General features: G+C 33.9%; 1 protein-coding gene and 1 long non-coding RNA gene across 17 annotated transcripts in view; both read left to right on the top strand.

The window, feature by feature from the left end:
* Nucleotides 1-21,259, top strand: part of LOC147834847 (uncharacterized) — a 337,793-nt gene that overhangs the window by 96,004 nt on the left and 220,530 nt on the right. The gene's annotated exons all lie outside the window — the stretch shown is intronic.
* Nucleotides 1-21,259, top strand: part of map4k3a (mitogen-activated protein kinase kinase kinase kinase 3a) — a 143,498-nt gene that overhangs the window by 94,114 nt on the left and 28,125 nt on the right. For 5 of the 16 annotated variants that reach the window (XR_015502725.1, XR_015502724.1, XM_087273884.1 and 2 more), the window contains 5 exons: nt 6,841-6,899; nt 13,078-13,116; nt 15,908-15,982; nt 18,172-18,223; nt 20,197-20,494. Coding sequence is in view for 9 of the 16 variants with exons in the window: in XM_087273884.1 (XP_087130010.1) it covers nt 6,841-6,899; nt 13,078-13,116; nt 15,908-15,982; nt 18,172-18,223; nt 20,197-20,494 (523 nt within the window). In the remaining 7 variants the exon portion in view is untranslated. Of the gene's footprint in view, nt 1-6,840; nt 6,900-13,077; nt 15,750-15,907; nt 15,983-16,158; nt 16,455-18,171; nt 18,224-20,196; nt 20,495-21,259 lie in introns of those variants that run through there. The other 11 variants (XR_015502728.1, XR_015502727.1, XM_087273888.1 and 8 more) reach the window with 4 other exon arrangements.

Below are 21,259 nucleotides of genomic sequence, written 5' to 3'. Positions count from 1 at the left end.
TATATATATATATATATATATATATATATATATATATATATATATATATATATATATATATATTATATGGAACTCTATGAAAAAAAAATTAAAGTGCACTGAGACTGTGGATACTTATGCTTTTGGCCTTTTGTTGGATAGTTTTATTGCATTTTTATTGGATAGTGCTACTGCATAGTGACTGGGAATTAATATAGCATGATGCTCCATAGTTTGGCAAGTTTTTAAAAAGCCTCACACGGTCGCGTCTGTGCAAAGAAGCGTTTTTTCCTTTTTCATCTCTTTGCGTTTTTTGAGGCTTTCTTGAGTGACACCTCATCCATCTGGTCTGAAGCCCACGCACTGTGGAGCCGCAGCCAATCACACGCTGGAAACCGGTGTCTTTGACTGCGAATGAAGAAAGCAAAAGCAGGAGGATGAAAGAAGGCGGTGACAGAAGCAGTGAAGCGGAGAGTCTGGATCTTCTCTTAGCTTTTACTCTTCCAGCCTTTCTCTCTCCATCACTCTTACTGAAAAGCTTCCCATCAGCAGAAAGGCAGCCAGCGAATGAGGATATGACAGTTTGCTGTGTAAAGGAAATTTGGTTTGTTAATCTGTGGGGCAAAATCAATGAGGTTTTGCATGGCTGAAAGCTGTATTCCAGAGAGAGAGGATGGGGAAATGAGAGAGAGAGAAAGTGAGATGGAGGTGTGGAAGCACCAGAGAGACAGAAAAATTAAAGAATCAGTTTGAGAGAAAAAAGCTTCTCAGGTTTAATTATCAGTCACCTGAATATTATAGCAAATCCTCTGCCAGAACTTGAATGGATAAAGCTCTGCGGCCAACTTAACTTTATTTCTTCTTATTATTATTATTAAATGCATTTCTAGTTTTTAATTAATACATCAGTGAATTGTATATTGACATGTATATAATGTAAGCATATTGACATTTATTTCATTCACATTCTCATTTTTAAAGCTTATTATCAGTATAATTAAATTTTAGTTGCAGTAATTTGCAAAAGAACTTATTCTTATAAATGTAACATTGTACAATTTTTACTAAATTAGTAATATCAATAGTAATAATATTAATAATAATAAAGCAGCAATTTTCTTCATACTAACTGAAAAATTAAATGTAATAAAAAATGTCAAAAGCAGTTTTGTTTATGTACAGGGTGTCTGCAGGGGCCTTAAAAAGTATTAAAAGCTAATACGCCAATGTCCAGAAATTTAAGGCTCTTAAAAATTATAAAAACTCTTAAATGCTGTTTTGCAAGGATTTAAATTTTATATCATTATTTATTATGCAGTGTATGGTTGCATGCTAAAGTTTGCCTGAAGTAAATCTGCGAATATCAGAATGCTGTGTAATTTATGAAAACCAATCCTGCTAGATTTGACATCATACTGCTTTGTTTACTGTAGTAATCAAGGCAACTCAATTTTTTTCTGCAGCTCTTTAGGCACCAACCAGCTGAATTAGCTAGATTTCATAGATTTTTATTTAGTTTATGAATAATATTTTAGTTTTGGATTCTGTACTACATTTATATTTAGTAAATATACTGCAAGTTAAAATCTCGCTTGTGTTTCTGGTTGAAACCTAAAGTGGTAAGGTCTTAAAATGTTAGAAAGAGTCTTTAAAAAAAGTCTTAAAAGGTATTGAATTCCTGTATATAGCCTGTATGTAGATATTTGTATTTGTTTGTATAATTTGACATTTTATAAAGTCTTAATATTCTTATAATATTTTTTTGATCTATTTATTATTGCAGTAACAGTTTTTACAGATTGAACAATGTGAACTGTAGTCAAACTATAGGTTTAATAGCCTGCGGGTTACACCATCAACTTAATAATTATTATATATATTTATATATAATAAAAAATATTAATATAATATACTGTAAATATAAAGCCACGTTAACTAATTAATTTCTTTATGTATATATCCAGAAAACTAATCACCTTATTGATTATATGAAAACACAGAAAAAGTATTCGGTTGTTTTAGGTTATTCCAAATAGCAAAACAATAGTAAGAAAGAGTTGAAAATAAGGCCTGTTTATTAGGCACAAAGGCAGCCTGCTGCATGCTGAGGAGAAGCGCTGGTGAGCGCTACATCCCCCTGGCTGGGTGGGGATGTGATCTTTGGGCAAAACAGAGTACAGGTAAGCCCTGAGAACATATAACATTTTACGCAAGAGGTGCCATAGCAATAATTGCAAATAGAAATGATCTAAATTACAGCTAAGAAGGAAAAAGAGCTCCAAAACGAAAGATAATTAATGAAATCAGACCTGGCCAGTGGCACATTTCGTAAGTGTAAGTAAAAGGCTGTCTCATTGTTTTCTCTAGCTTGCAAATTATGTATTTAATTGTGTTTTGTTACTTGTAACCGCTTGTACTGTAATGTTATCGGGTTAACTCTTTATATTCTCATATCGCATCTAATGCCACGTTGAAAACGCGACGCGTGCTGCTTTGTTTACGGATTTAAATGCTTTTGAGAGCTAGTGGTCCACTGCCGTTTGTCGTTGCTATGGCCACCGTCAGATGTTCCTACACACGTGGATTAATACTGAAAGTGTGTCATAGTTAAGAATAGAGCAATGTGCTGGTGTTTGTCTACACTGCTTTTGGTGGTAAGGTGTCTGAATAACACTGTTGAGTAAGTTTTGCTCTGAAGTGTGTTTCGGGCGTCCGCTGCGATCGGATCCTATACCAATGTTGGGGACCCGGGGGCTTGACAAACAGCGCTGGCCATTTGTCTCGCGCTGGGCATTTGTCTCATGCTAAACACAGTCGACCAATCAAAACAGGCTGTCATCAGTCCAATCAGCGCAGATTAGCTTCACGCTAAGGAGGGGTTTGGGAACAAATGAATCACTGAACGATTCATATGGGAGTCGCTGGGAAAATTAGGTAAAAATAATTGCAGATTATAAGACCCTGAAAGGGTTTTTTGACCTTGCATGCATATCAGTATGTTGTTGGAGACCCTTATAACCGAAATATGACCCTTTTTCATGTATAATATGGGCTTAATTTTTTTTTCAATACACTTTAATTTGTAAAAACAAATATCAAGTTAACTTAATGCCTTCATGTTGTTCCATCAAAAATTGATTGTGTGGAGCTCAAGAATTTTTTACAGTGTATCCCTTTAAAAGAACATTTATTTTAAGTTCTAGCATTATTTTACAGTATAAGGACATTTGTTTTAGGTCATAGAGAAATATTAGGGTCATCGAAAAAGTCAAAAGCAGTAAATAAAGGTAACTCTGCACTGTTGATTAAACACACATTATAATTTTTTACCTGTAGTATATTCTTCAAGGAATGCAAAAACTATTTGCAAAACCAAAAATTACAAGGAACATTTATCCTTAGAGATGTAAGAGGGTTATTGGAAGAAATAGTTTTGTTGTATACTAGCTCTGTTGCTTGGAATGTATTACCTCCTAGGAGTATTAAAGTGATTCAAGATGATATTTTTTTTAGAAGAAAATATTTTATCAATAAAGGTGAGAATATGTTTGCAGTGCGTTGAGCTGATGTTGTTTGCAATCCATTTATGATTAAATTTTATTTCTTTTAATTTTACCTTTGTAAACTATAAAATCATGGGTCTCTTCACAGTTTTTGTCTCATTTTGTGAGCCAATTGACAACAGTTGTTCGCTCCCCTCTTTTTCCCCTGCTCTGCCGGCCATGGCCACTCCTCCCTCTGCTCACAGAGCTCCATGCCCATCATGAAGCATTTTTTTTTTTTTAATCTGAGAGACCAAAAGAGGGGGGTTTGATGGAACTTTAAATAAATACATGGACATGAGGGAATACAGATAGGGCAAGTCAGTGTGGTTATCTCTTCTTTTCCTATTTGATTCAGTAAATTGCTAAAATCTAAATTTTAAAATTAAACTATAAATAGGCCTGGTCCTCTTATAGTCCTGCTAACTCCAAGCTGAATTATCCTTGTTTACTTTTTCAGCTGGTCATCATGACGTGTTAAGATGATGTTAGCTCATTTTCTAGCTTCCATTCTGAGATTTAATTATTTACTGTAAACGCATTATCTCCACACACTGAGGGGAGTGTTGCAATTGTGGACATTGACAGCACTTTACAGACAGGCATTAGGTTGAAAACAAGTCCTGAAATGTTTCTCTCAACACACTTTTTGAATGTGTGAGGTACTGTATTTAATAGATACTGCCTCGGTTTGATGATTCCATTAATTCATGAGCACCAAGCTATTTCCAGTCATTGCCTGCTTGAATGATCATATTGGCGAGTGGGAGGAGAGATCGCACATGGTCCCATCCACCCACAATGCTCTAATTAAGAGTACAACATTGTGAGCCGTTTGAATTGATTTCTTTTCCAGCAGTCTTGTGCAACCAACATTTATAATTGTATTTCAGTACAAAAAGTCAGAACTTAAGATATTAATGGGACAGTTCAGCTAAATGTTAGAATGGGCTATTCATTTACTGATTTACTTTATTTTCATCTCCATTAGAAGATTAAAGGGATAGTTCTCTCAAAACTGAAAATTTACTTGTCATTCAGGCTCAACCCCAATTCTATTTTTGTACCCCTACCCCTTCCCTTTGGCCCTTGAAACAGAGTGTGATGGGGAAGGGCCTCAAAATTTACCCCTTAGAACTGGGACAGCACTACTACACCTGCACACGTCATCGTATGTCATTGCAATTTCTTGCTTCATATGAGATCGACGATTGGGACTGCTGTAGGTTTTCCAGTTGAGTTATTTTTTTTAGTATTTATCTTCAGGAAATCACTGAAGGCAACAATATTATGTTATCATAACGATATAATGCGGCAATAAGATCATAACTGTACTGTGCATTTACACCATGGTCATATTCATCTATATTAACACACAAAAACAACATTCTTGTTCTTATCTATCTAGAGAACTGGTACACCCCTACCCCTTCATGTGAACGTGTAAAACGAGCGGTGGGGGTAACGGGAAGGGCTAAGGGGTAGAATTGGGATTGGGCCTTCGTCTCCCACTTGTCACAAACCTGTTTTAGCTGAAAACATTTTGAAGAAAGCTGACCATTGACTTCCATAAGAATAGTTTTTTATCAACTATTAAAGTCAACAAAGATTAGGAGCAAACTGGAGTGAATAGTAGGTTTAATTTTTGGATGAACTATCCCTTTAAAGACTAATTTAGGTGAAATTGTGGCTCTTTGTGATCTCTAAATACTTTGAGAGTCAAAAAACATATACAGGGTAAATACATTTAAAACACGTGGCTCCTATTGTGTGTAGCGAAACAAGGAGCCTGTGTGAAAAAACTGAATATTGTTTGCAACACTATTACCTTTAAGGGCCCAATCATACACCCGGCGCAATAAGGTACAAGATGTGTATAGCGTGATTTGTTGCTATTTTCAGACCAGCGCAACCTTAATTTTTATGTTATCCACCCACCAGGTTGTTTAAATAACAAATCCATTTGCAGCACTTTGTGGACTCATGACTGTGCCATTGAGCAACTAAAAGCTGGTCTCAAATCCAGTTTTCAGTTTATTTATGACAATATGCATTTGTATAATGTTTTTGTTATTCGCTGCATTATTTATTATATGCATATTTATATTTCTTTTTATTAAAAACAAGTTTAGATTTGTCCACCTATTGGGTTCTGGAGACGTTCTGCATGCATGATCATAAGGGACATAAGGACACGTGTTTGGATGTAACTCAGTTTTTTAACCACACTTCTTTATTATTGTTCATTTATTGGATTGCTGGAAATTAGAATTGAATTTAGAAATAATTTTAAAACAAATCTTTGCGCTTAACAAATGAAATTAAATATGTAGGCTAATGGATGTTTTCAGTGAAGTACATACAGCACCGTTTCCTTAAATACGAAAGTAAAGGAGTAAAAGTAAAGTAAAAAGGCTGAACTGAGGAGGCCATGGCACAACACAACTGACTCTTAAAGGGAATGGGAGATGAGACTCTGATTGTTTTACTGCATGTTATGCTCAAAACACACCCATAACTCTTTGAGAGATGAAGCACATCCCCTGTTAGACCATGTGCTGGGGCGCAGAGCATATTTTTCTGTTTTTAAAATAGCAAATATGGATTCGGACACACCCTTTATGCTTTTTGTGCCATGCACTTTGCGCCTAGATCATTAAAATAGAGCCCTAAAAGTCCAAGACATTTTTTCGACACATGGCTTTCTTTCTTTCTTTTTTTTTTTTTGTTGCCACCAAAAGATAATTTGCAATGTGTCTCTGTGTGTGTGTGTGTGTGTGTGTGTGTGTGTGTGTGTGTGTGTGTGTGTGTGTGTGTGTTTTATACTTTTGCTTTGTTAATGCCATTTCTGTGTTAAACCCCACTGACTTTCACTAAACAACTTAATCATTCCTAATAATATATATTTTATGATTTAAGATCACACAAATGTAAACATCTAATAACAACTTACAAGCTTAAGAAAGAAATCACAGATAATTGTGTCAAGATGTGTGTTTGCTTGCTGATGTAGATCTAATATAATGTTCATGTCATCATCTCTTTCATCATTTTCCCTCACTAATAAACCATGAAAGTGTACAACTGTAATGTTGCCGCATGTGTGGATTAATAGTAAGCACTAATTTCATAATGCCCTAGAGTTCATATCTGATGTGCCAACACCATGTCATGCAGGACTTTCCATTCATTTTTATGTATCTTTTGACATGTGCATGAATGCAGCCAAGTCCCTGTCTAAACATCTTTATTTTGCATATTTCTTTTATTATTGAAGATTAAGTTATGGTCTTTGTGACTTCTGTTCTCTTTATTTTAGGATTTGCAGATGGATTATGAACAGGGATCCCCTAAAGGCTCCATCTTGGGAGGAAATAAGTAAGTTTTGTTAAATAAAAACAAAGCTTTGCCATTGCATCCAAAAAACAGGATTTGGAAAAATTAAGAATTGTTCGAAATGTAGATCAAAAACAATTATGGCAAGACAAACTTTAAAGCTGGCTTAAGAAAGCCTGGTAAAACTTTTAGCTTTTAATAATGAATATAAGTTTAATAAATCATCTCATCTCATACAAGGATGTTTTGCCAAATATGTGCCAAGGTTTAGCATGGTTTTTAATTATAATTTAATGTGTTTTTGTTACATTGTCATTTAAGAATCTGCTGTCATGTTTTAGCATATGACTAGCATGTTTGTAGCTCATTGTTAGCATGATCTACCATGTCAGTACTATGTTCTAGCTAGCCTTTAACATAATTTAGCATGTTGTTACCATAGTTTACGGTCTGATGAATTAATAGACAACACAATCTATTACTTGTGGTAACACATTGTCAGCAGGTTTGAGCAAGTTGCTTACATGTGTCATTTAGCAAGCATTGTTAACAATTTAGCATTTTGTTGTCAAGACAGACAGACAGACAGACAGACAGACAGACAGACAGACAGACAGACAGACAGACAGACAGACAGACAGACAGACAGACAGACAGACAGACAGACAGACAGATAGATAGATAGATAGATAGATAGATAGATAGATACCAGTTATTACCATGTTTTAGCTTCTTGTTAGCATGTTTTGTACCCTGTTTTAGCATGTCACTCGTATATATATTTCTACAGTACATAAAGCACAAAGAGTCTGAAAATATGGTTTTAACACTACATCGTGTTTTCAGCTTAAATTCATATTTCCTGTCATTTTGTAGCATATGACTAGCATGTTTGTAGCTCATCATTAGCATGATCTACCATCTTGGTGCCATGTTCTAGCTAGTCTTTAACATAATTTAGCATGTTGTTATCATAGTTTACGGTCTGATGAATTAATAGACAACACAATTACTTGTGGTAACATTGTCTGCAGGTTTTAGCATGTTGCTTACCAGCAAGCAGCAAGCATTGTTAACAATTTAGCATTTTGTTGTCATGACAGACAGACAGACAGACAGACAGACAGACAGACAGATAGATAGATAGATAGACAGACAAATAGATAGATAGATAGATAGATAGATAGATAGATAGATAGATAGATAGATAGATAGATAGATAGATAGATAGATAGATAGATAGATAGATAGATAGATAGATAGATAGATAGATAGATAGATAGATAGATAGGTTTTTACCAGTTGTTACCATGTTTTAGCTTCTTGTTAGCATGTTTTGTCACATTTGTACCCTGTTTTAGCATGTCACTCGCATATATATTTCTACAGTACATTAATAAAGCACAAAGAGTCTGAAAATATTGTTTTAACACTACATTATTGTTTTCAGCTTAAATTCAAATATCCTGTCATGTTGTAGCATATGACTAGCATGTGTGTAGCTCAATGTTAGCATGATCTACCATGTTAGTGCCATGTTCTAGCTAGTCTTTAACATAATTTAGCATGTTGCTGTCATAGTTTATGGTCTGAAAACAGTTTAAAATGGATCAACTAACAGACATCACAATCTATTAGTTGTTAACACATTGTCAGCAGGTTTTAGCAATTTGTTAACATGTGTCAGATACATCATTGTGTTTCCAGCTTACATTAAGTTAAATTGTATGTCAAACAGTTTTGTTAATGTTTGGCGTTCCCTGTTTTACAAGAGAGTTCATTTAAAGTTCAGAGAGACGCTTCAGATTCTCGTATATTCATTTAGCTGAAATCTGACATTCCTGTCTCACCTCTGCGACACTTTCTGTTTCAGGTAGCTTGCGAATTATCTACATGACTGTCGTTTCTCTCTAATACGCACACAACCTTGCGCCTTGTTGACAGTGTTTGCCATATAGTGAACAGAAGGTCGAGTACACCAGATGGAGTGCCAGTGAAACCGCTCGCTCTGTGTTTGTGTGAGCGCCTGCGCATGTGCTCAGAGGTGTTGCTCTCCCGCTCATCAACAGATGGGTCCAGAGCTCTATGAGAGACACCCGTTCAGCATTTATGAGCTCTCATACATGCTTGTACAATCAGACCCATGCATGGCTGCACCAATCAGCCTGTTAGCAGCCTGTTTGATTCATTATTGAAAGTGTAACTGGAACATTGAAGTAGTATTATCTGCATAAATGGATATTAAAGGGCACCTATCGTAAAAAATCTACTTTTCAAGCTGTTTGGACAGACATGTGTGTAAGTATAGTGTATAGACCAATATATTGGGTTGATATAAACACACCCAGTGCTTTTTTTTTTTTTTTTTTTTTTCAATTTAACAACATAAAAACGATGGACCAATTGGAGTGATTTTCAGAGCGACAGCAACTTGACGTAGGAGTGCGGTCCCCCCGCCCACCAATATTGATTGACAGGTGCACGTCACCTAATCCTCAGTTTGTCGTTTCACGTCCGCTATTTTCAGCGCCAGTCAAAGCGAAATCACTAAAGGAACATCCTTGCTCTGTTTTTAGATGCAAGGCTCATTGGGCTCAACACAAGATCAATATTCTCCACATTATCGCTCTAATCGAAATTATTGGTTGTATCTTTAGGTAGGTTTGCAAACGTGTACTTTTTATTGCTTTAAACTTCAGCCGTTTGCATTTCTCACTTTCACAGAAGCTCTCTGTGATCTTAACTAGGTGCAGCTGGAAAAGTGCAAGCACGTTACCTCATGTGCGTGTCTCTCCATTGGAAATAAAATAACAAACTTGCCTGCAAGTCGCACACTAGAAACTCCGCTCATGCATTTTGGAATTCTGGTTGGGTGTTTCTTTCGTGGTGCACGCGGGGGCGCTTCAAGTCTTGGGGCACCGTTGTGTGTGCCCTGATGGAAACCTGTGTTTAGAGTTCTAAAATGCATGGCGCGACGATTCGGGACACTTCATGTTTCTGCCGCGCCACAGAGAGTGTCTGGTATGCCGTGTCGCGGCGCATCCGGTGCCTCAGTCAAAGTTAATTCAGTGTGCGTGGTTATTAGTCTCGGTGTACAAGCTCAGCACTTGAAACTAGCACACAGTTGGCTGTTAAACTATACAAAGACACAAATGATTTTGTACTCTCTGGTTGGTCTGTGTCCAAATCGTACATGTACGGCTGAATGCTGATCCTCTCACTCCCGCTCCTTCTCTCAGTCTGCCTGTCTGTTGCAAACAGAGAGCGGGTGAGCTCTTGGTTCCGCCCCCTTGTTACGTTAGGCGGGAAGCTGAAACAAATTTTCATGTGAAGCAACACTCCCCTAAAACAGCGAGCTGTGTACATGACTCCAACATGACACTTTGTAACACATTATAATTAAAAAATCTGAACTGTGTTTTAAACTGAACCTAAACTGGCACACTCAGAGGAACCTTAATACTAAAGAACAATGTACAATGAATACAGACATGTAATTTCGCACTGGTTGCCAGGTGCACTGTACTTTATATAACAATAAATATCAACAAGCGTTAATTTAGTTCTTTTAGCAAGTTGCTTGAAGTTATTAGCACCTTCTACAAAGTTGCTGAAGGATCTAAATAAAGATTGTGATCTTGATTCAAACACCCACACAATCTTATTCCTAAATTAACAGGATTAGCATGTTAACTAGAATCCAACAATATGGCAATTTTTCAGATATGCAGGGTTTGTACAGGAAGTAAAAAAAAATAGTTGAATCTTTGAAAACTTTAATCTAGTTTTTCAAGGTTTGAAAAGTGCTTAAATGTTGGATAAAGTGCTTGAAACAGCTTTAAAAGGTAATTGTGTGGCATTCGTAATAATTTATCTTGCTATTTAAACAAATTGAAAATAATCATTTTGATTTAGCATAAATGAAATCTCTGGGCTCATGCCTGTAGTGTGATCTCTCTGTCCTTTTTATCTGCAATTTCTGGAATTAAAATTAATATAAATTTAACATGACAAATTATGTATTTTGGATGCAAGTAAATGACATTTAAGAGAGTAAATTACAGTCTTTCAAGGTTGGCCAAACATGCGATCAAATAATTTTCTCAGAATACTATGCTATACTTTAGAATACAATAATGATAAGCATCTGATATAATGTAATGAATATGTTTATTTAGGTAAATATGTATAATGCTGGAAACATTTAAAATGCAGCTGAAAAAGTGTTTTAATTTGACTTGATTTTAGTTATCAGTTGTTATTACCGATAGTTAGCCGATAAGTAATGTTAATTGGAATCCAATTACTATTTTATATATATATATATATATATATATATATATATATATATATATATATATATATATATATATATATATATATATATATATATATATATTTATATATATATTTATATATATATATATTTATATATATATATATATATATATATATATATTTATATATTTATATATATATATATATATATATATATATATATATATATATATATATATATATATATGTGTGTGTGTGTGTGTATCTATCTATCTATCTATCTATCTATATATATATATGTGTGTGTGTGTATATATGTATGTATGTATATATGTGTGTGTGTGTGTGTGTGTGTGTGTGTGTGTGTGTGTGTATGTATATATATATATATATATATATATATATATATATATATATATATTTATATATATACACATATATATAAAGGAGAAAAATAAAGAGAAGCAAAAAAATTGAAAGAATGTAGTTTTTAAAATTTTATTTAGTAGGTTATAATTTATTTTTGCAATATTTTGCTTGTATTTAATTGTATTATCTTTCTATTTCTAAATATGTTTGGTGACTAAAATATAATTTTAATAAATATATCTGTTTAATAAATCTGTTTTGTTTAAATGCATCAAAATACATGACCTATATTCACTGAGAAATTGAGAGAATATTCATTTTCATTTTGATGCTGAGATCATCAATTGAGTGATGCAATTAATCAAATAATCGCTCTCTCTCTTTCTCTCTCTCTCTCGATTGATTGATTGATTGATTTTTGTTTTGAAAAAAGTTCCCGATATATGGGAGTGCTAAGATGAAAGTAAATCGAAAGTGACATCTTTTTGTAGCTTCTGATGTGACTGGTTGAGTGCACATCTTAAACATTATTTTCAAAAGTTTTATTATACACTTTATTTTTAAGAAAACTCAAGTGGGGAAGAACTTGGTGTACCGTGAATTTAGTGAATGACTAATAACTAAAAAACAAGGAGAACTATGTAACTATGTAGCCTATGCAGCCTTGGCTTTGTGGTGGAGAAATCAATCATGTCTCTCTCTCTCTCTTTCTCTTTCTCTCTCTCTCTCTCTTATATTTGTAATTTTAAATCAGGAATTGTTTAGTTCAACTAACTTTGGCTTTTGTAAGGGTTATAGTTTTTAAGTGAATGTTTGGTTATTATATTAATGTAAGCCTGTGAAATAGTTTTAATGGTTCCATGAAAGTTGTTTAGATGTTAGCATTAGTATTGTTAGTTTTCAGGATACCTATAAGCTAGTGTGCTTCAAAACAATGATAAAATTGTGTTTAGAAGTTATAAAACGTTTAGAAACATGTAAATCTTGTAGTTTGACACTTCCGGCTAAATGGATCAACAGTTTTACTCGCATCACCTCATACTTCTCGCACTTTACGAGACGTAATCGAAGTACTAATGCGATCATAATAGTGCATACTGATCTTCAATTGGATCTTCTGTTTTATATCTTTGGGACAGAGTGAAAACTAAAACAGGACTAAAAATGTGTGTTTTCTCTGGTGCAGCATTTCAAGGCACTGAAAAAAATCTAAAAGCTGCCTTGCTGGTGTTTTCTGTGAAAATGCAAAGCTAGTATTTATCTACTGCCGTACAAAAAAACTCTTTTAGTCCAGTGCTCTTCAATAATTTAAGTGCAGTGTAGATAAACAACTTTTGAACAGTGGTCCTAGACAGTCAGACGCAGACGTTCTCTTAAACTGTAACAGCTAAACATTGGACTCTTTCCCAGTGTCATGAGAGACAAATTAGCAATAAATGCTTGTTTATTTAGGCTCAAATCAATGAAGGCTAATGGATCCCTTGATGTGTTATAAAACTGTTTGTCATGTGTTTTCAAACCCAATGAGTCACCTGTTACCAGCTTTGATTTTCCTGCACCTTTTTCTTCACAGGAGCCTCTTGAAATCTGTTGAAGAAGAGCTGCAGCAGAGGTATAATGCCTGTGCTTTGTTTGTGTCCTTCACTCCTGTGCTCTGTCTTTTCTTTGCTTTCCTCCCTCTCTCTCTCTATCTCTCTGTATCTTTCCATCTTTTTGCTGCTCTGTCAAACTCTACCCATGCTCGCTCTCTCTCTCTCTCTCTCTCTCTCTCCCTCTCTCTCTGCATAGCTGGTTTTTCATCTGATCAATATTTGATGTGACCTAACCTTGCCCTTTTGTGCTTGTCCGAGTGGAACCAAAGGCTGATTTGCTTGGCAATGCTGTGTTGGAGATCTGTGTTATTTTTGCCACAGTATTAGTTTTCCATTCCTCGGGGGGGGAGGGAATTAACCGGTTAGTCCCTCGAAAATTAAATTTACTCCAGATGTATGGCTAGATTTGGGTTTCGGAATTGTCCTGGTTTTAATTTGTCACGCTTTCGTTTAAACAGCCATCCTTAAAAAAAAGTCATAGAATCAGCAGACCAAAGATGTATTTATTACATGTATTTATTATTTATTACATTTTAGGTGTAACTGTACACACAAAGGATGTTTGATCTGCTTTCAGCACAGCAGAGAGGAATTGAAACATTGTTTGATGAGGATGCGTTGATATAGAAAGTCTGGCTGATACCGATAAGCTTTTACATTTGGAAGCCGATATATAGATGAAGACAAAATGATTAGCTCTATAATAATGTCTAAATACGCAAACCAGAGAACAGGTCATACACACAGAAAGACACCTCAGAGACAGGAGACGAAGGATCTGCCCTCAGTCTAGTGCGAGTCGTCACTTGAGCACTTAAACGACCCCCATCCTCTTCTCATTGGTCCACTCATGATAACTCTGCGAGCCAATCGGGATACCTAGGTTTTAGAAGGACAGTAGTTAAGCCTTAAATTGCATTTTAAGCTGAATACTTCTATCTTACAAAATAACTAGTAAAATAATATGTGCTGTCATCATGACAAAGACAAAAGATATTAGTTATTAGAAATTAATTATTTAAACTTGTTGAAATTTTTTATCTCCATTAAAAAGCGACTGGGAAATATTTTTTAAAAATTATAAAAATTCCGAGGGCTAATAATTTTGTCTTCAATTGTATGAGCAGATGAATGTAAATCTTGATTTAATTTAAACAAACAGAATTAAACAACTGATTTTATTTTAAAAACTAGAAAAAAAAAGAGTGGAGTGTTCAAACTTGATCCTGGAGGGCCTGTGTCCTGCAGATTTTAGCTCCAACTTGCCTCAACACACCTGCAGGGATTTATCTAGAAAGCGTGTTCACCTTATTCTATGCATACATGGGTAAGGGTTAGGGTTAGGGTTAGGGTTAGATTTAGGGTGTAGGGTTACATGTTGCTTGATATAGCAAGCTAATATTTTCTTATTACTCAATAGTCAACATGTCAATAGTAACAGCTTGATTAGCTAGCCTAGGTGTGGAACTAAACTTTGCACGGCCCTCCAGGACCAAGTTTGGGCACCCCTAATCTAGATCTTTTTTTAACAAAATCAACTTTACAACTTTTCTAACATTGTTCCTCCATAAAGCCATTTCAAAAGTGTGCATGTGCTGAGTGCAGTGTGTCACGTAATATCAATACTATTTAATATATTAAAGACATTGATACATTAGGCTGATAATGTTCTTATCTGGCTTATAACATTTAAGAGTATTTATTGGTTGATCCAATTTGGCAGAAAATATATTGTGTATCTATAATTTAAAAATATTGTACATAAGCCCTTTTATTGACTTTTTTTCTAAGTGAAACGGCAAAGTTTTAAATATTATCGTGTACTGTTACACCCGTAATATTTATCGTTTTTTTTTTTGTGCTATAACGCTTTATTTTGACACACAAGGACTCGTTCACACCAGATATTTGTGTGTATTCAAAAGCAGAAAACCAATGTGACTGACTTTGCGTGATGTACTTATCTGGCTAATAGCGATAGCATTAAAGAGTATTCATTGGCTGATTCCAATTTTTCAGCAAATATATTGTCTGTCTATAATTTTAAAATATTGTACATATGCACTTTTTTTTTCTTTTTTCTAAGTAAAACGGCAAAGTTTTAATTATTAACATGTACTGTTACTCCGCTAGTATTTATGTAGTCATCTTACAAATACAATCACTTTGCACTATAGTGCTTGATTTTGACGCACAAGGGCTCGTTCACACAGGATATTAGTGTATATTCAAAAGCAGAAAATCAATGTGACTGACTTTGCCTGATGTACTTGTCTGGCTAATGGCGATAGCATTAAAGAGTATTCATTGGCTGATTCCAATTTGGCAGCAAACATATTGTGTGTGTCTTTCATTTAAATATATTGTAAAAAAGGTTGTTTTTTTTCAAGTGAAACGGCAAAGTTTTAATTATTAACATGTACTGTTACACCCCTAGTATTTATGTACTCATCTTACAAAAACAATCACTTTGCTGTAGTGCTTTATTTTGATGCACAAGGGCTCGTTCACACAGAATGTTTGTGTGTATTAAAAAGCAGAAAACCAAAGTGACTAACTTTGCATGATGTCTTTAAAAAAATGGCGCTCATAGCTTGTGATGCTTAAAAAAACAGCATGGCTTGTCGCAAAGGTCAAACAAAGAGTCTATTTAGTGCATATTTGCATAGAGCAGCAATTAAAACAACACAGAATGCCCTGTGTGAACGACCCATTAGCGTTCAATCTTACCCATGGGAAGTCGAACAAAGTGTTGCTTTAAATTGCTAATCTTCAATGAATGAGCGCCGCAACCTTCTCGATCCTCATTAGGGGGCATGAGGCTCATTTGGAGGATGATGATGAGGGTGAAGATGATGGTGATGATCATGATGATGAATTGCAACAGTAAGTTCCTCTGATTCTATAGCCAATCTCTTCCTGCTGATCTAGAGGTTAAAACGCTTCACGCTCACGATGCACTGGCGACTTTTTGGCAAATATGCAACAGCCTGTGGTATTTCTTTGTGACTTTTCTTTTAACTCTCGTACTGCTTTTCAGCATCCCCTGAAAATGTTGCCAGTGCATCGTGGTCTTTCATCTGTTTTCTGTCCTCTCTGGACAACACCATCTCATCTTCCCTTTATTTAGCAATGAATGTTGCAGTTCACCTACTTTTGCTATAATATCCTGAGTTCAAATGCTAGTGAACGTCCAGAGCTGGGTAGTAATTGGTTACATGTAATCTGGATTGCATAATCACATTCAGAAAATGAAGTACTTGTAATTAGATCACTATTTAAAATACTTGCATGTGAATTGCATGATTCTGTTTAATTTACACAATTGCAGTGTCAACAATTCTTAATTGTCCCAATTAAAAAAAAAAAAAAAATATATATATATATATATATATATATATATATATATATATATATATATATATATATATATATATATATATATATATATTATTTAGGCTGTTTTTTTTAAGTTTGCAATGTTTTATGTTTTAAATTGATTTTGTCAAACTTCTACTATTTTAGTCGAAATATTTTATGTAATATTTGATGTAGCAGTGATATTGCTATAAATTTCATTTATTTTAAATAAAGTTTGTAGTATATATTTCAAGTTTTTATAATATTAAGTTAGCATTTTAAAATCATAAGATAATAAAATGCACTGACGTGAAAATAATGGCCAAAACCAAAAATTCATGTTGGAGGTGGGTGGAAACCTTTTTTTCCCATTGGCAATTTCAAAATGGAATTTTCCATTTTCGGACGATAATTCTCAGTGGCTGAAATTTCAGTGCTTTTAATTCAGAAATACTATCGTCAAACACTGGTTTATTAGTGTTAGTGTTTTAGGTGTTACCTGTACAAACGTTGTGATTTAAAACACTGTCGAGGCTTAAGTTGGTGATTTTTTTTTTCACGTACTACTGTATATAGAATATGTAACACCAAAAAATGGTTAGCACAAAAGTAATCTAAATGTAATTCAAAAAGTAGTCAGATTACATTACCATAAATGTGTAATCTAATCCAAAAAATGACTGCCTTTAAATTTTGTTGTTAAAGTTGTAAACAGTACTGATTACAATTTGTAAGTAATTACCCAGCTCTGTGTACAACCTCTATTACATACACATATACATTAAAATCATAAGATCATAAAATGCACCAAAATTAAAATTATGGCCAAAACCAAAAATTCTTCTTGGAGTTGGGTGGACCCTGCACTCTGAAACTTTTTTTCTCATTGGCAATTTCAAAATGGAATTTTCTGTTTTCGTACTATAATTATCAGTGGCCAAAATTTCAGTGCATATAATTTAGAAATAGTATGGTCAAACACTGACAGCAAGGTTTATTAGTGTTAGTACTTTTAGGTACTGCCTGTACAAACTTTGTGCTTTAAAATGCTGTCGAGGCTTATTCTAGATTATTCTATTAATTCTATATATTATATGTGACATCAAATAAAGGTTAGCCCAGAAGTAATCTAAATGTTATCCAAAAAGTAGTCAGATTACATTACCATAACAGAGTGATCTAATTTAATACATTATTTAGCTGACTTTAAATTTTGTTGTGTACTGGTAAACAGTACTGATTACAAATTATATGCAGACTACCCAGCTCTGTGTACAACCTCTATTACATACACTTCACTCTTGTGTACACACTAGTGAGCTTTCTTATACATTGATACAAAAATGAAGATGTTGTCATAATTTATTCATCCTCATGTTGCAAACCTGAAAGCTGTTATTAGTGACGGCCAAAAAAATCAATTTGACTTGATGCGATGCTGAATTTCGTACTTCAAAAATGATCTTTAACAATGGCATGCGGGTGAGTAAATAATAACCTTTATTAGAGGGTGTATTATTCCTGGTGCATTTGATTGCATGTTTGTCTGTTGTGTGTTTTTGTCCTCTATCGTACCCTTGTTGGTGTTGGAGTGTCAGATGAAACAAACCACAGAGGTCCATTAACATCTTGTTAATGTCCTCGAATTATGTTGTATGATTAGCATGAATGATTAGCAATGTGACTCATCTAATTGGATATCTGATTTGTCTCAGCACGAAAAGCTCCACCATGAGGCCCAAGGTCCCTCCACCTCTTCCTCCCAAGGTGAATGTCCCAGTCAATAATTTGTGTAATTGCTTGAAACCTTTCAAGGTTTGCCAGCATTGTAATGTTTGGGTCTGTTTTTATTGTTATTTTTAGAGAAATCAGTGCTATTGGTCAAAATTAAGTATGGATAATTTTCAGTAATTCAGTGAGTCGCTCTTCTTTAGTCTCACTGGATGCAATGTTTTCATTAATTAATTAATTAATTTATTTATTTATTTGTTAATTTATTGATTTATTATTTGTTTATTTACTTATTTATTATTTTATTTAAAGAGTCAAATGTTATTATCTGATTTTTGGAACATTTAAATTATAATTTTATATATTTATATTTATTTTAATTATTTTTTAATTTCACAATTTAATATTAGTATTAAATTAATAATAATGATAGTTATCATCATCACCATAAATTATTATAAAAGCATTACTGTAATATCATAATAATACTAGAGACATTTTAAATTGCTAGAAAAATATTATGTTTAGAATAAAAACTGTTCTTTTGAACATTATGTTGCTTAAAAATGCTGAAAAAATAAGTATAACAAAAAAATAAACATAACAACAGTTTAATCACTGATGATTATGAATGCTTCGTGATTTATCATAAATAATAAACCAAATCTTCATACTAGAATACTTTCTGAAGGATTATCTGAGACCGAAAACTATAGTAATGATGTTAAAAATCAAACTGTGCCACAACAGAAATGAATGGTATTTTAAAATTGATCAAACTGGAAAATGTTTGTAATGTTTACTGCATTTAATCAAATACAAAATAAAACCACCCCTAAAAAAATCATAAAATTGTCAAAAAAAAAATATTCTAGTTTAATAAGTTTATTTTTACTGATACTGTTGTGGAAAATATATTCGGGTCTGCAAAATATTTTCTAAGTTTCTAAGTCAAAGTTTTCAAAAAATAAAGTCTGACATCTCTTAAGTCTTTAGGCAAAGAAGTTTATTTTTACAGCATTAGTAACAACAGAGACAGATTGTTCGATCGCTGATAAGTGTAGGCTAGCACACAGTATAAATACACTTCTCTATTAAAATGTACACATTATCACATCTCCATTAACTTCTCCACTAATAGGATCTCAACTCTCCCAGATACTCCTTACCCATGATCAGGTCTTTCCCTCCTACTTCAAATGTGTGCACTTCAGCAAAAACAATGCTCAGTATATCTTATTCACTGTAGATTGAGCTGTCAACTTTAAGTTTAGCTGAAGTTCACATGGGTAGTTTTAGGGTCATAGTATTTTGAAAGTCATTGCAACTGGGCATGGGTGCGTGTCTGAGTGTGCAGGTGTGTTGCACATGAATCAGAACGCAAGTGCCCTTATGACTTTACCTCCATACACCTGTTCCCGTTACGTTACTTACACATCCTGTTTTTTAAAATTCTTTTCCTGTTTCTGGTTGTGTTTGCACAGTATTTCTGTATTTCTCATCAGACTACAGTCTGCTTGAACATGGCTGCTTCATAAACGTATAAAGGTTAAACATACAAAGATGATGATAATAATGCAACATACATAAGATAATAATAGGCGTACAATAACCATAAATCATATAGAATAATATTGAAGTCATCCAAATAAGCATACAACTGAAAGAAATGTGATCATCAGAAATTCATCACAACATAGAATCATTAAATTCCTAAATAATTCTAGTAATAATATCAATAATAATACTTTATTATTTGTATTAATAATAGCAATAATAATTTTTTGAAAATATTATAACTTATAAATTAATTATTATTAAATATTAAAGGGTTGTTTATGTATAGGTGGTGTTATTATTTTCACCATTTTTAGTCTATTTCTCATTTTGGCCTAAAACGTATCATAATTCAGTCAACAGCTTCTAAAGTGTGTCGTTTTTTTGTTTTGTTTTTTGTTATCAAAGTATTGTTCGATTGCATGCTGCTAATTTTGTCCTGCTGTTTCCAGCCAAAGCCCAGTCCGGGACCACATCAAAGTCCCTCTGCTGATCCTGACAGGAATAACCAGGGCACAATAAAGCGCTGCCCGGAACCCGAAAGCCCTGCTCGATCATCCACCAGCGTCCCTCCTCGACCTCCACCTCCTCGACTGCCTGCATACAAGCTCAGCAGTTTAGGTAATGAGACCCATCAGGAAGAACACGGCCTGTGGGGAGCCCAGGGGGATGCTGGGATATGTAGTCAGTTCGACCAGAGGCTTCAAGTCTCGTTTGACGATGAGGAAAATCATGATGAGGAAGAAAACAGTAAGACAGGCCCCGTCCCTTATTAAACTCAACTTTTCCCAATCAGTCCCTCCAGGATTTTGCAGTGAGTTTTCAGATTTTTGCCATTTGAAATAGCAGCTTTTTCCTCAAAACTTAAAAGAATATTTATATTTATATAAAGGAAACACAGAAGGAGAAAATTAAGTGTTGATCTCTTAACCCTATAAAGCTTACTGTATCATATTCTGTATATACTGTATATATATATGCATGCATAAAATAACACAAGAATGACTTCAAATTTAAATTGTCATACACAATAAGATACATAGTGAAATGCTTACTCAACCATTTGTGACCTTAAAAATAATAATAACAATAAGAATCTAAATTATGGAGAAAAAGAAGTTCTGCAATACATTGTATAGAGTATATGGCTGTAGGTAGTATTAAAAAATTGTAAATAAAAAAATTAATATTTATTTATTTATTTATTATCTGGCTGAGCTGAAGCTTGATCTCTTTCAGGACTTATTTTTTTATTAGAAGTGTTCTGCAATTAACAATGCACTTTATAACATACACCTGCATTTAACTTTATAAAAAACACAGCAAAATAATATTTTAGGATAGTGTTATCTGAGAACTTCCTGGCTTTACATGATGTATTTACAGATTAGTGAAAGTTTAAAGTAAGATGTTTGCTACTTGTGTATTTGTCTTAAGTAAAATCACTGTCCATTGAGACTATCCCTTTTCTTTTTCTTCAATGCATTCAAAAAAGTCTAATCTAAACAGTAACTC

Source organism: Danio rerio, chromosome 11, assembly GCF_052040795.2.
Source record: "Danio rerio strain M-AB ecotype USA chromosome 11, GRCz13ab, whole genome shotgun sequence".
In the NCBI taxonomy this organism is placed as follows: Eukaryota; Metazoa; Chordata; class Actinopteri; order Cypriniformes; family Danionidae; genus Danio; species Danio rerio.
Note: the sequence above shows the minus strand (reverse complement) of the source record. Positions and strands in the feature narration are given on the sequence as shown.